General features: G+C 47.1%; 1 protein-coding gene across 1 annotated transcript in view; it reads left to right on the forward strand.

Moving 5' to 3' along the window:
- The first annotated feature begins 1,860 nt into the window (after positions 1-1,860).
- fmn2b (formin 2b) overlaps positions 1,861-16,071 on the forward strand; it is a 64,637-nt gene continuing 50,426 nt past the window's right edge. The window contains exons 1-5 of the mRNA XM_036516131.1: positions 1,861-3,650; positions 8,350-8,516; positions 13,186-13,336; positions 13,834-13,845; positions 14,782-14,843. Coding sequence (XP_036372024.1) covers positions 2,024-3,650; positions 8,350-8,516; positions 13,186-13,336; positions 13,834-13,845; positions 14,782-14,843 — 2,019 coding nt within the window. The 5' untranslated portion in view covers positions 1,861-2,023. The remainder of the gene's footprint in view (positions 3,651-8,349; positions 8,517-13,185; positions 13,337-13,833; positions 13,846-14,781; positions 14,844-16,071) is intronic.

Below are 16,071 nucleotides of genomic sequence, written 5' to 3' on the forward strand. Positions count from 1 at the left end.
CATTTGGATTTATGTTGTTGAGGAATGCTTGAATCTCACTGGTGAAATACTGCATTCACAGTGCTATCAGGTTTTTTAGAGGATATGTTATTAGATAGCAGTATTGCTGTGATAGAGGAATTTAAGTTGTGCATGTCTTAATTCATGCTTCACTGAAAACTGCACTATAATTTGATAGAATTGTTCTACACAGTATCTGCTTGTGTCTAATGATTGAATCATCATTTCTTGCAGCGCAGTAATGTAGTATGTCTACAGTCATTTTGCCACATGGTTAGCCAAGTTGCAAGGCATTGTCTAATTTTTCTGCACTGTTGATTGTTACAGCATTCTCTCAGGAATGTGCTCATGAAAGAATTATTTCAAACATAAAATGTTCAATGTGAGGTATAATTTGTACTGTTGTTGAGGTATCAGATTTTATTCTTTTTATCAGAATTAGATCCGTTTAGCATGTTTTTAGCAGGTTTCCGAAGACAGCAGGTTTGCCCATTCTTGTGATTAGTGATAATTAAAAAAAAAACTGCAAAGGAAGAATCATTCCTTTTGTGATTTTATGTGGTGCTTTAACATTCAACCTGCAGTTGATTTTAGTCACACAAAACGTTGCTGTTAGAATGTACAGCACTGCCAGGAAAGGAGAAGCATAATAAAATTAAATCATTGGTTTTGGAAAGTAGATGTAAACTCTTTTTGTTCGCTCTTTTTAAACATGTGATCTGCGGCGCGTTCTGTCTGTTGAAACAGCTGAAAAGGCTTATCACTTCCCTCACTCTCGCGTAATACAATATATCTGCCTAATCTCCTGAGCCAATGTGGTGGCTTAATGATAATACCAAATGGGTGTAACCCTCTTAATGCTACCCTAACCCCCCTGGGGGCATCACTTAGCATACTGTTAGCCTGTCCTCATCAGGCCGATGGGTGCTTGTAAATTACCTCTTTATATAATGGCCTGTTGTTGTTCCCAGGGTTATTTTAAAAAAATATATATACCAACAAAGATTCAAGTAGTTTTTTTTTGTTTTGTTTTGTTTTTTTTGGAAGCAATAGTATGAAATTTGAGTTGAGTATATGGCCATTTAATGACTGATTACATATAATACAAAAGTTATAGTTTCAACTGAGGAAATGTACTTTTTTACATGAATGCTGATGAGTGATGAACGGTTTCACCTTGAATGATTTGTACATATGCACAGTATGTACAATAAGAAAAAAAAAACAATATTCTTCTTTATAATGTCGTAAAATGATTGATGTGGTACTTATACTCCAATATTATTTCTGCTTACGTTTTCCAAGAATCATGCTTTTAAATTCATTACATCTTTCTAAATTTAATTCATCGGTACTTTAATCAGAATTTTATCAAATTTTTTTCTTATCTGTCTGAAAAGTGGGTCATCTTAAGTAAATTGACAAACCTGATACATTGAGAGCCATTTACATATAAAATGTACATTGTGTTCTCCAGCAGTCTGTTTGTTCCCTGAAAGGATTTTTTTTATTTTTGTTTTGTTTACAGTCTTAATTCCCTGAGATATTTCCACCCAAGGATATGAAAATAATGCAGACCATCCAGACAAGAGAGACCCAGGTCCCTGTTTTGAGGGAGAGTTTTGTCAGGACTCCTTTCAAAGAGTTGAGGAGAGACAGTGTGCTGAGCCTGGCCAGGCAGCATCAGCAGCAGCAAGAACAACAACAACAACATCAGCAGCAGCAGCAGCAGCAGCAGCAGCAGGCGTGGGGAGGAGGCGACTGCAGCCAGCAGCGCGGCACTGAGCATGTCCCAGAGGGACGTTCCTCCGGCAGCCCATTATGCAGAGCGGCGGAGCCAGCAGATGGGGGAGAGCGAGAGCAGGCGCTCGTTTCCTTTGCATCAGCATCACGGCCGCTCTCGTCACCGGAAAGGCTGCGCGGATTAGCACAGAGCATCGCCTCGCCCCGCAGCGGCAGCAGCGCAAACGGCAGCGCTCACAAGCATGGCCTGATCTGCAGAGGAGTCCAGCTGCTGAAAAACATGGGGAATCAGGACGGGAAGCTGAGGAAGGGGGCGGCGGGGGAGGCCGGCGGAGCGGCGGCCGACGACGCGGCCGGGGGGCCCCGGGAGGTGGAGAGCACAAAGAAAGGCTTCCACCACGGCAAGAAGTCGCACGGCAAACACGGCAAAGGGGGGGAGCCCGGCAAGAAGAAATCCAAATCGGACTCCAAAGCCTCGGTGTTTTCCAACATCAGGATCCGGAAGAACCTGTCCAAGGCTAAGGGCTCGGCCAGGGGATCCAAGGAGGATGTGCTGGACACACAGGCCTCCCAGCACGACGAGCTGGACAGCGCGCAGTCCCTGCAGACCAAAACCCCCGACATCAGCCTCTCCGCCGACGAGCTGGGGCACTCGGACACGGAGCCCGAGCGCTTCCACCTCACGGCCGAGAGCCGGCAGACCACCGTGGAGACGCAGGAGGGACAGAGGGCCAGCTCAGGCTCCGACACGGACATCTACAGCTTCCACTCGGCCGCCGAGCAGGAGGATCTGCTCGCTGACATCCAGCAGGCTATTAGGCTGCAGCAGGGGGTCGTTATCTCGACAGCCGAGGGGTTGGGCTGGAAAGCCGAGCTCGGGCTTGCGGCTGCTGCCGAGCCCACCCCCCCTGTCTCCGAGCAACCCACCCCCCCGGAGGCGATATCCGACCGGGAGAACGGCCTGGTCGTGGAGCTCAATTTTTCGCTGGAAGCCGCGGAGGAGGAAAAGGACTCTGGCTGCGGCGTTCAGGAGCTGAATGAGGAGCTGAGCGAGGCGGAGGAAGCCCTTTGTGCTTCGCTGGGGACAAAGGAGCCGGAGCCATTGAGTGAAAGCGCTCTGCCCCCGGCAGCTGAGACCGAGGGGAGAGGAGGGAGCCCTGTTACCAAGACGACCAGCGCCAACAGCTTCCCCGACCTCACGGGCTCTTTTGAAAGCGCGGAAGAGCCCCCGGACGAAGAGAATGGCCTGGACCTGCCCCCTTGTTTGACTGGTAGCCACGGCGACATACCCCGGAGCCACGAGGAGGGACTGAACTCCGTGGAGGGCTCTGTGAACGGGAGGGTGGGGGTCGGGGAGTCCCTGGAGTCCCTGGGGTCGCAGGGCAGCGGGGACCAGGAGTTAGAGCAGGGCGAGGGCCCGCCTCGCAGCCACCGCCGGAAGAGCAGTGTGTCCTTCTCCCAGTGGTCCCAGGAGAGCCCGCTGGCCACCCGCCTGCTGAAGTCCAGCCTGTCGTCCACGACGACTCCCCCCGTCAAGCCGTACCCGCTCATCCACCCATCCTACATCAAGACCACCACCAGGCAGCTGAGCTCGCCCAGCCACTCCCCGGCGCCCTCGCCCTCCCAGAGCCCGCTCTTCCAGAGGCGCTGCCAGGACCTGGGCCACCGGGCGGAGAAGAGGAGGGCGAAGAGGCAGCGGTCCTACAGCATCACCGGGCCCATCAGCCGCTCCGCTGACTGGACGGACGAGCTGAGCGGGCTCAGGCCCAAGAAGGCCGACTCGGCCGACTACCTGGAGTACGGGGGCTCGGAGGAGAGGCTGCGGGGCGGCAGCCAGCCCCTGTGCGCCACGCGCAAGTCCTCCGGCGTGCAGGCCTCCACCTGCAGCTTCCAGGACGTCTTCACCGGTAGGTCTTACTTTACATCGCACCACAACAGCAGCCTCTGCTTTATTGCTGCTGTTTGTTTGTTTGTTTACAACAACAGTGCTTGTGTTCACTCATCATTCCATATGGCAGCAGGTGTTCAGTAGCCATATCATTGGTCACATTTCAGACCAAATACAGGGCACCTACACCTACAGCATCTTCAATCATGTGCTTACGGAATAACAACATGGAGATCTTCAAAATTCAGGTTTTGCACATTTCAGTCTCCACTCTTTGTAATATCCAGTTTACCCTGTGAATGCTTCTGAACATCACTGCTTTTCACCAGAGCATGTCATATTGGGCTCAGCTGTTTCCTTCTTTTTTTTACTCCACGTTTAGTATCAACACATGCCAGGGGCTATTCGGCTCGTGCCTGGCTGAGAAAGACCAGGAAATGTGATTGGCTATTCTTTTTTTGTTCCACACCAGCTGCCATAGACCTGTGATTTGTCACTTTCATGTCCCTGTCAAGCGTCACTGGCAGGGCAGGGAGGTGTTTGTCAGGTCCTTGTTTTTCACTGAAGTTTATATTCTCTTTAATAGGCCACACAATGCATCTTTTTCTCTGTTGTCACTGCGCTTGTAGGTCACTGTGAAGTCAGTCAGTGTAAAAGGCCATGGAAATGGAGGATAAATGAAAAGATAGTCAGGGAAGCCCTTTTTATAATACTACGTCATAGTTTCGTAGCAGTATTGGTTTCATTTGAAGTGTGTGTGCATGTGTGTGCGTGCATGCGTGTGTGTGTGTGTGTGTGTTTGTTTTGGTCAGCATGTGTTCTAACACGTGCAGGGTGGTATGCAACCTGTACATTTTTCAACATTATCCAGCCTTGAGCAGAATGCTTACCTTGCGTGAAGTGCAGGAATCGGTACACTTAGATAACACTGCATCAGAATGAATGATCCTTACAAAAACAATCTGCTGCCTGGATTTATGAATGATGTTGTGCTGGGCAAGCATATCCAGCTGGGCATTGGCCACTGGGCTCATCAAATATTAAAATACTCAATTATGTTCTTGCCATGCGCTTTACGAGTAAATGTAGCATGAAAATTCTGACCCCGATGGATTCCTTTACGTGTAATTGTAAAACACAGGCAAAAATATGCTCCAAGGGATTTTTTTTTTCGTCATTTTTCCATCTAAGGGCCGGTTTTATTCTTCTAGTCCTGTGTTGTTTGTACAGTGTAGACAGTGCCTTAGTAGTGTGGAGTATGTAAATGTGGACTGGAGATGTGTGCTACCACTGTAGCAGATGCCTGCAGCCACTGGCGCTGCCTGCCTCTGGACCTGCTGTGTATGTTTGCATACTGATTTGTGACATAAATCACTCCTGTGACGTCCTGAGATTCTTGGACACGTGTATCAAATCTCTTGGCCTGTTAACAGTAGGCTGCTCACAGACAAATGCAGAAAGGGATGCACAAATACATTGTGGGTTTTTTTTTTCTTTTTTGGGAGGGGTGGGGAGTGATTACAGCAAAGTGTATTTAATTGGCTGGGGCGCACAAAGAAGCAGACACCCGGGAGGACACACGCTGATGGCAGTGGTGTGGGTGGGGGAGGGGTGTCGGAGGAACCGGAGCAGTCAGAGCCCCAGCTCCGAAACACAAGGACACAGTGAGCCAAATACCTAAAACGCCCTAAAAATGAACCAGCACCATGTCTGTCTTTTAAGAGTGATTCCTTGTGATTGCTTGTGCTTCACTTCCACATGTAAATCAACTACAACAGCCTCTGTTGCAGAGTATAACATTTTGTCTTCAGTGCTAGACCGCCCTTTGTTCCACACCATAAATGTGAAGAGAGAGCGTCACATTCAATTGAAACTGAAAGGCTTGACATATCCTAAAACAATTGAGCCTCAACACCGTAACTATACATGTTGGATTTTGGCAACACACTTTCCAAGCTGTGCACCCTTATATTTTGCCATAACAAAAACCCATAATTCCTGCACCATGAAATCCTCTATATTCCTATGGACGTTGTGTAATCGCAAGAAGACTTTAGAAACCTAAAAAAAAAAAAAAAATTGTGAAGTTATTCATGAACCTAGAGATTTGTCAGGATCAAAATGTGTTTTGACGGTCTCCTTCAGTTGCAAGCAATTTTTTAAATCTACAGTGTTTTAAACCTCCACCTCTCATCTATGACATTTCACAGTTCTGCATAATCTTTCAGAGTGAAACGCCGTAACTTGGAAATGCTTGCTCCCGGGCTGAGAGTCCGCATCAGAGCGTGTGTGCTCAGACCTGTGTACTGTCTCACAGATGGGCAGGAAAGCCCGGTGCTGAAAATCCTCAAAGATTGTCACTGCCTTTTTTCACTAATCCCTCCACCCAGCCAGACATCACACAGCAGAGCAGCGGTCTTCAGAGCTGCCAGGACACTTTCTCTCCACACGTAAATCCTCCAAAGCCGTGAATTACTTCAAGGTCTAAATCTTAGCGATCGTCCGGTTAAAAGCTCTGTCACCACAAATTATATGTACAGGCGAGGACGGCACGGACAGCTTCGTATTGAAGTTCAGTGAGCTAGCCGCGCTTAGTTACTCAAACCCTGAAATCGACTAATGAAAGCACCGAAGCGGGATTAATTAAATTGGGCCTGTTTATTTCTCAGTTTGACTGCGGGAAAGGAGACGCCGTGTTATGATCAGATCATGAGTAGGGCTGCAGGTTAATTTGATTTGCTGGACTTGTAAACTTGCCTGGTGTTTGGTGGATTGAATGGGTAGACTGTCATCTGCAATGCATCTGTGTTCTGCTGGCTCTGATTTTTACGTCATCCTGCTTGGAGTCTATCTTTTCCCCCCTCTTGGCCTTTAATAGTGAAAGGAGGTCCTACAGGAGGTTTAGCACATGCTTTTTATTGGAAAAGACTACCCCTTAGTGAAAGGAGGTCCTACAGGAGGTTTAGCACATGCTTTTTATTGGAAAAGACTACCCCTTAGTGGAAGGAGGTCATACAGGAAGTTTAGCACACCCTTTTTGTTGGAAAAGTCTACCCGCTCTTAACTAACTTCTTCCAGTGTCAAGAGTTTTTGAGTGGCTTGGATTGGCATTTTATGGTGATCGAGGACTGAGATGGATCTGTATGGCCCTGTTTTCACAGACCCCATTGAAGAAGTGTGACTGCATGTGTCCTTTTGATGTTCACAGTGATACTTGCATAGCTTCCGTCTACATTGCATTACATTATTGGTATTTAGCAAGTGCTCTTATCCAGAGCGACTTGCATAGGTTACAGCTTTGCATGTTATGTATTTATTCAGCTTGATATTTAATGAGGAAATTGTGTAGGTTATGGTCCTACAGGGTACAACAGCATTGGCCCTGTGGGGAGTCAAACTGGCAACCTTTTAGTTACAAGCCCTGCTCCTTACCACTACACCACACTGTTGCCATCTACTGTATATCTACAGTGTACAACTGAAATTTACCAAAGTACTTTAGAGTACCCTGCTCTGGGGTAGACTGGCAGCACCCCACACAGGAATCAGACCTGCCCCCTCGTGGGTGACATGCCTAATTCCCTAATTGCTGTCCTGCTATTAACATTCAGAATCGTACTTCACCCCTCAGTAAGTCAAAATGATCAACAGTTGAGATTTAAAGATCAGAACGCGATCAAAGAGACTCTTAGCTCACACGTCCACCTGAGGATCGGGGGACCCCTTTTAAAGTGACACACTGTTAAACAAACTGCCTGTGGACTTGAAACACCAGAGCTAAGCTGCTCCCCACTCTGCCTTTCATGTGATAATTATATCAGCAGAATAGCGGACTCTGAAGACATTTGAGTGCGAATTTTGACATCTTGTTTGAGGGGAAATAAAATTTCCAGGTCAGGGAGAGCCTGCAGCTTGCCAGCACTGGAGCGGGATGTATTGCGAATCGCGAAGCATCACCTTTCGGGTGTAATTTAGCAATTTATCATACTGAGGGGCCTTGGAAGGAGTGAGATTACTGCAGCAGCTCTGACTCATTCCTCAGCCAAAGTGTGGAGTTGAAACTGTTACCGAGCTGTCTGCTACTTTTCTTGCTGCAGTGGGTCTTAACCTGGAGTACTGCAACACACACAAACACAGACACTCATTGACACATGCTCTTTCTGATCATAAACAGCAGGTCACAGTACACACACGTGCGTGGTATGTTATCGATTCTTTTCTTTTTTTTTTTTTAAACATACAGATGACTCTGCTGTTGGTTTGTTTTCCACCTGTTAGCGAAGATGTCGCGATATGATCGAATTTATGTAGGGTTACCTTTGCAGATGAACCTGCAGTTTGAATCTGACAGGCCAGATGCACGAAGACGAACTGCATCTAAAACAGGCTTGTGCTTTGCTTGCAGAAATATTTCCTCAGTGTTTGTCATCAGGAACCTTGCGCCATAGTGATATGTATATATGATATATATATAATATAGTTACATGTGTTTTTTTTTCCCGCTAGCTGAATTTGTGTTTCGGATAAGTGTTGAGAGAGGGCAAGTAAACCAGCGCAAGCACTGTAAGCAAGGACCCTGAATGTGAGAAGTCTTTGCTTTGCAGCATTTGGTGTTTCAGTTTTTTTTTTGAGTACAGGAGCGTGGTGCAGCGAGAGACCGCACGTCAGCATGTCCTCCGCCTATATCACTGTGACTGACTGTTTCTCTCTGACTCTAGGGCGCACCCTGCTGGAGAAGTTCTTCCGGCAGCAGGAGGACACCCAGCCGGAGGAGGCGGAGAAGCTGTGCTCTCGCATCCTGGCCATGGGCCTGCTGCTGCCCTTCAGCGACTGCTTCCGGGAGCAGTACGGGGGCAGCACCTCACAGATCACGCCCAAGTTTGACGTAAGACCCCTTATTTTCCTCCCACTTCCTTTTCCCAAGTGCTGTTGTCCTGTGCGTTGAATTTCAGCATTCTCTCCTTTGAACACACTGGGAGGGGGGGATGGGAGGTGCGGGGATTGCGTCTATCGGCCACTGAAAGCTTGGCTTTTAACGGCAGGCTTGGCTGGGCTGTGGAGATGAAGCTGAGCAGGAAAATGGTGGAATGGTGGACAGGCATTTTAATTTCTTCAATGCAGGTTTATACTGGCTAGAAGGAAGAGCAATGGGATCTGGGAAACAAATGCTAAAACTTTACTGGGGTGCAGTTGGCATACTGAGAGGGACAAACTGTCATTTAGAAGTATGGTCATTAAGAAGCTTTAGTCTCAGGTGAAAGATGAGGTGGCTCTGCCCTACCCAGGCCCCTCTGTCGTTCTGGGCCAGCATAACAGAGGTACCAGCAGCCATGGAAACCTGGCAGAAGTTTGCTTTCTCTCACACTATAAAGCAAGAAATGTTTGTTTCCATATCATTTTCATCATTTTCACAGTTGATAAAACTGTGAACGAAATTTAGCCGCTGTAAAATATAGCCGTTCACCAATTGCCGTTATCATCGTTATTGCCCGAGAGCAAGTATCTCCTCGGGAAGCACACTGAGGTGACGTTATAAAATGAAGCTGCCATTTTCCAGTATATACTGTATGCTCTCTGCTGCCTTGGAATCTCACCGTTTGCCCTTGGTTGCCCCCTGAATGCTCCAGAGACCCGTGGCACAGTGTAAATCATCCCTGATGAGATTGCACTCGTAAAATTTAGTATGCATACAGTTTATTACATTCTTTGATGTATGGGAACTTGGTCCAGGGAGCTGCAGCCAGTTCAGAGCTCAGTTTGATTTCCCCTTTAATAAAAACAAGGGGAGATAAATATGCGCATTTTTGCACACCGTTTAATTTGCATACTGCCATTGACTGTTACATTGGCTTTGTTATCTCTACAAATCCTCTGGGAGTAGTCTTCATTTCTGTCATTAAATAGGAGTCTGCACAGAATAGCTTATTTTCATTGTGTCATTCCCGCTAGAGCGTTAATGCAATCAGACTAATGTGCTAAGTGTCTTCAGTTGTTTGTTTATACTGCTAATGTGTGCAGATTTTTCCATTATATTTAAAATCTGTTTTTCTTTAATCAAAGGTTTATCTGTTTTATAACCAGAGTCTTTGACTCTGTTGTTAAAAAAAAAAAAAAAAAAAAAAAAAACATATACACAGTGATGTTTTTGTTGTTTCGTTGCCATAAAGCACTAATATGATAAGCTGCGTGTGTTGTGTGTGTTATGTGAATGGCCCATTCAGATGCTGATTCTTGCCTTTTGCTTGGATGCACTGCAGTTCCAGGGACTGAGTGTTTTGTAGCACACTGTCAAGGCATCACGCTGTCCTGTTTCCTTATTCGGTGTGTCATGTGATCAGCGCTTCTCGTTTTCTCAGCTCGCAGTGAGGATTTGCATCTTTGTGTCTGCGTTGTGCCTTCGCACACACACGCGCATGCTCGCTCACACACACACACACACACACACACACACACACACACACACACAGCCCCACGCGTGTGCCATCTGCTGACTGTATTACGTAACGCCCACACGTGCCCTGGGCTGACGCCGCTCAGATCCAGCAGCAGTTTCCTGGTCCAGCTGCTCAGCGCTCCGCTGTGAGGACGAGGAGGGGCACTGCATCGGTTTGCAGTACCAGCATCTCCCTTTGCCCATGTCAGCTACCAGGGCTGCTCTGACTCTCTCCTCTCTCTGCCATCCAGTTAAGAGTGTGAAGTGCCTTACAGCACAGGTTTAGTTAAGGAAAAAATAAATGTACTGAATTAACACCCAAAGAGAATAAATACTGCCTTTGAGCTTCTGGCAAGAGGAAGTTCTGAATTACAGTATGAGCTGTTTTGTTGCTAATGCTTCAGAGAGCAGGCTTGCTTTTACAACAGGAGCCGAATGGATGGTAGAATTTAATCAAATGTGACTCTTAAAGGATTCAGTTCACTTGAGGAATTGCATGCTCTGTCATTCCAAGGGTCACTTTTTTGTCATTTGCTGAGGGGCTTTTGAGTTGTCTATCTCGGCTGCAGATTTGTGAACTGTGCTGGATTGCTTATGCTGCAGAGCTCAGCATCAAAGCCAGTCCAGGTCATTTGTTGCAGTCAGATTTTGAGACACAATCATGGAAGCTGTGCGTTTTAAGAGATTCCCACGGATTCCCACTAATTAGAGAGTAAATTAAAAAGGAATTGGCTAACTGTACTACCTTCATATCTAGTGTTGGTTACACCACATTATTGTCATTTAGCAGATGCTCTTATCTGGAGTGACATATATAGGTCACAGTTTTTACATGTTATCCAGCTAGATATTTACTGAGGCAAAACTGGGTTAAGTACCTTACCCAAGGGTACAGCAGCAGTGCCCCAGCAGGGAGTCGAACCAGCAACGAGCCCTGCTCCTTTCCATTACGCTACACTGCCGTTCTCTCAGTGTTGTACATGGTGATGGTCATGTGTCACATCGTACCGGTCAAGGCGGACAGTGCGGAGGAAGCGTCCGCCACGTGTTGGTGCACGTAAATGGTGAAGTCAGCGGGTTTCACGCGTGCACTCCTGCAGCCCGCCCCCCCTCTCTGCGTCGCTGGATGTTTGATTGGTTCAGCCATGAAACCCCAGACACCATGGAGGACTGAACAGGGACAGTACTGCCGGGGATTGACCTGTGAATAATTGAACGTCCTTTCTCCTTTGCCCAAACCAACCCCCTACCCTTTCCAACTCTCAGCCACACTTACACATACACACACACACACACACACACACACACACACACACACACACACAGCGTTGTCATTGAGCAACCCGATCTGACTGCAGGCAGGTCAGGTTCTGAAAGTCGCGAGGACGGCTGTGTGCCATTGGGACTATAGGGGAGGCTGCGAGAGACTCAATCAAAGGGACAGAGCTGTGGGAAGCTCCTGCTCAAACATGACAGGCCCCTCTGAACAACAGCAGGCAGGTTAGCTGCTCCTCCCAGAAACCTTTCTAACCTATCTGAAAAGCCATTGGGACAGCAGGAGGACTTGTCATCCTAAAGTGAGCCATCCTCCAGTATGAGAGAACCCAAAAATGCTGTGTAAGACCCACCAGCATCCCTGAAAGCCCTCAGCACCTCGCCCTGGAGCAAAACTGCCTTTCAGATTTTTCTAAATGCTGGGGACATGCCAGAACCTTTTTTTGCTTGAAGTGGGACCGGCTCCAGTTTAAAGCAGAGTGGCGCTTTTGCTGTAACGGAAACTGCAGCACGGGTCCGCCGGTCCGCTCCTCTCGCTCTCGGTGATGAGAAAACCCGCGTCAGCAAAGCGCCTACCTGGGACGGGAGCCGCCGCCACCACCACCACCGCCGCCCGCGCCGGAATGTTCCGCTCGGGGAGATGAGGGAAAGGCGTCGGCGGGCATGGAGAATCTGAGCAGTGCGGGGGCGAGGGACCGCTCCCCGCCCAGCCCCGTTTCCAGGGACATGGCGCCCTTCGCCCCCATGCCGGGGGCTCTCAGGGGGCTGCTGGAGGTCACCCGCTACAGGAGGGGCGACGAGAGGGAGAGGCGCCTGGATCTGGCCTGGCTCAAGCTGAAGCGGACCGTCCGGCGGCAGTGCAGGCTGTTCGAGCACATGCAGGTCAGCTCTCTCAGTTCTGCCCTCAGCAAGGGCGAGGACGAAAGGCTTCACTTCCTGCCGCGCACGCAGACGTGGTGGATGCCTTACCGTTCTGTGAAAACGTGCACTGCCGACTGTTACCCTAGCGCAGCTCCATCTGGGTGTGGTTTATGGATTTTGTTTTCCTTTGAATTCGTCTAGGCTGCAGTTACTTGGATTGTGTTCTCTGGCCCGGTGCATCTGTCATGCTCTAATGTGAAACGGTAGCTAACTACACCGCTGGCAAATTGATCGGATATGTGATGCGAAAACCTCCAAAGTTGCTCGGGTAACACGATACCTTTCAACATCGTCTGGTAATATCTAAGTAAAGGCCTAAACCCTAAAAAGGGAATGATATACTTTAGCGCTCCTTAGCGGTAGTTTAAACAATTTCAAAAATCCTAATAGTTCCTGTGTATGTAACAAATGATGATCAGAGAACTTAAGCAGAGTTTATGATGTGCTTAAACCTTTGGCGGGGGGGAGAGCTATATGGACACATTTTTTGTGAAGTTGCAATACCACAGATATTCTATAATTTGACCATATAATTGGATGCTGCATTTCGTCCATCTGTACTTCCTTTTTTATGGTTGACAACAGGAGGTTTTAGTGTGTTCTGCATTGTTCTGTTGGTTATGGATGTTCTGTTTTAGGCCTAGAATGAAGAATGTTGAAGAATGTTCATAACAAGCTGGTAAATCCAAATATAGCTTCAGGAACGCTAGCAGGAACAGAACTTTAAGTGTGAAGCACAGGTAGCTGAAAATGTGGTCCATAATTAGAACATCTGTGGTAACTTTTTGTGGTTGAAGTGAGTATTGTACTGCTGGAGTATTTAGGAGTTTATTTTTAAGTTTAATGAAAGAAGATATAATCACAGGTATCTTACCCCAGATCTGATGTGGCCCTATAATAATTTTTTTTTTGGTTTCCCCCACAGCAAGACCAGCTGTACACCTGGGCAGCAGTCAGCCAGCCCCCCCACTCCCTCGAGAACTTGGAGGGCCGCATCCCGGGACGTATCCAGGCCCTGTGGCCCCCACCCAGACCTGGAGGGGACGAGAGGCCGGGGCTGAAGTACACGGAAGCCGGTATGGCGATTAACGTGTGAATGTGCGCGCAGGCCCAGAGGTCAGCCTCAGATGGCACGAACCCTGTGTTTAAGTTACAAGCACTCACCGCTGTCTGTATGTAACCCAGTAAGGACTCTGCCATTTGTTTTTTATATGTTGATTTTCCTCCTCCCTGTTTTTGTAAGCACTCTTAATAGCTAGTTAAAGGCCTCAAGCTTTAGCTTTTGTTGGCTTGCAGATTTATGCATCTTGGAAGAAAGAGAATGAGAACCCAAGTTAAGATATGCAGGATCGCACCGCATCTTTTTAACTAAAGAGGTTTTAAGGGTAGGCTTCACTGCATGCTGGACAAATGTTTAGAGGGAAATATAGCTCCCAAGGCTGCGATCTTTGCAGTGCGGTCTACTTTGTTAATTGCAGTGTTTTAGAGGCAAGTTCCACATGGACAGGGTTGTTTTTAAAGTGGATATTTCTCCTTCCTTTCTCCTTGACTTCACGCAATAACGCGTCTCTAGAGGATGAGGAGGGTGAGTAACAGTCTTCCTTGTGTTGTTTGTGACTCGTATGGTACCATTTGTCGTTTTGCAGCGATCACAAATCGAAGGCCAAACTTAGCGGAAAAATTTGATCCATTTTGTAGTTTTATTTTTTTGTTTTCAGAAATCAGTCTTTTTGCAGTTTCATAGCGTGCCTGTATGTGTGTATGTGTGCATTTTTTAGCATGTTTTTACTTACACCAACTATAAGGGGCAGGGTTGCCTGGCAACATGGAGTGAGTCACTGCCTGCCCAGGCGGAGCTGCATTGAGATTCTCAGCACCACTTGGTTCCGGAACTTTCCCGTCGGTTTTTCCCTGCGAAACAAACCTGGCCTTTCTCCGCAGCCGAAAGCCCCTCCAGGCTTTGGGTTAGGGCTGTACAGTAGACCACACAGCGGCTTGCCTTTGTGCAACTTGAGAGATGTGTTTTTATCTGTGTTCCCTTTACATAACATGGATTCCCTTTGTTTTTCTTCAGAGGCTAAATACTGGTTTGCTTTCTTTTGAGCTTTCAGCAGGCTGCAGAAGCGGTTTGTTTTTGACAGATTCTAAAATTCAGTTTGCCTGTCGCCACTCACAGCGATGGTCTTCATTCTTAATGCATTCTCAAAGTAACTCAGTTGGGCTGGGCATTATGAATTATGAATACCTACACTTGCTACTTGGGTTCAGCTGCGAGGGTGCTGATGTGCCATTTATGAATAGATAACTAACCAGGGTGCTACCTGGGGAGAGGATACATATATAGCCTACAAAATGTGAGCTTATCAAAACCAAAATGGTTTCCTGTCATACTTATTTTAGAAACAGAAAATGTGTTATAAGTTGAATTTCCAAGGCAAAATCTGATACCCATGTCTCCGACCTTAATGGCATAGTGATGTCATTTCAGGCTGGTCTCATTTCTTTTTTTCATTCTTTTCAGAGCATCAATCGATCATCCTGGGACTGAAAAAGCAGCAGAAAGAGGAAGTGCTGGAGCTGCAGGTAAATGGTACATTCCTCACCGACAGGAAGCTCCTTAAAGGCAGATCAAGATTTCAGAGGAAGGAAAGAGACAGCTCCTCCTTTTTGACCATGGATGTGTGACCCCTTTCTGTGTGTTACGGGAATCAGTCACTGGTGACAGCACCCCCCCCCCCCCCCCCCCCCACCTCCCTCCACCTTCAGGGGGGGATGGACAGTGTCTTAAGTCCCTCTGCTTTGTGAAAAGTGGTATGTCAAGCTCCTCTTCCCCAACATCTGGGAAGCAAATGTCTCCCTTTCTCTGTGGCCTTGTTCCATCAATCCTCCGCACCTTTTAAAGCTCTCTTTGAAAGAGAGACATGCCTCTTTCGAGACCAGCACACACCCCTCTGTCCTATTGCAGGAGTTGGCTCTTCAAGATGAAAGTAAACAAATGAGACCTGAATAATAATAAGATCCAAAGTGGAAAGCTGAAGTGTTTGTTTGGCAGGGACTTTTTTTGGAAACACTGCCCCCTTGTGGAGGAGACAATAAATTGCTGCTTGAGATTGTTTTCTAAATAATTTCTGTGTTCAGTATCTGCAATGGAAGAGAGTACAGCGAAGTTGTAGGAGCTGTTGGGAGCTGAACTGCCACTGCTGTTTAGTGATAACTGTATTTGTTCAAGTCAAAAGGTTTAGATTAATGATTTTTACGATTGAGTGGTGTTGTGCTTTTCTTGCAGAATGGCTAAGTGTTGGGTACTGAAGTGTTGTGGCCAGTTTCACTTTTACATGTGCCATAGATAGTATTCAGATGACATGGTCTTTACTAGGTATACGCCAGGTCTGCCTTGCTCGTGCAGCTGGTACGCAAGTGTAGGACCTGGAAGACTTGAATGCTGACTAGCCTTTTTTGTGTAGGACACTTATTCTCTCATGGTCCCATTAGGGGGCAGCATCAGTCTAACTACTTGAAATGTGCAGGTAGGCTTAGCTCAACGTAGGGTAAACTGAGAGCATAGCATTGGCGTCTGAATAACACAGATTCTGTATTTTGATACTGAGGGGAATTTCTGTGACTGTAGGATCACAGACAGACCTTTGACTTTTCCTTTAAGTCCCATGTCTTAGGACATAGTTTTGAGGGGAGCAGGGTTATCGCTGACTATCCCCTTGGATTGTAACCACAATTGTGAGGCTCTTTTTCCTTAATCCAATTAATGTTGGATTAGTGTGCTGTATGTTGAAAACCTTTCTATGAAAACATT

This window comes from Megalops cyprinoides, chromosome 1, assembly GCF_013368585.1.
Source record: "Megalops cyprinoides isolate fMegCyp1 chromosome 1, fMegCyp1.pri, whole genome shotgun sequence".
In the NCBI taxonomy this organism is placed as follows: Eukaryota; Metazoa; Chordata; class Actinopteri; order Elopiformes; family Megalopidae; genus Megalops; species Megalops cyprinoides.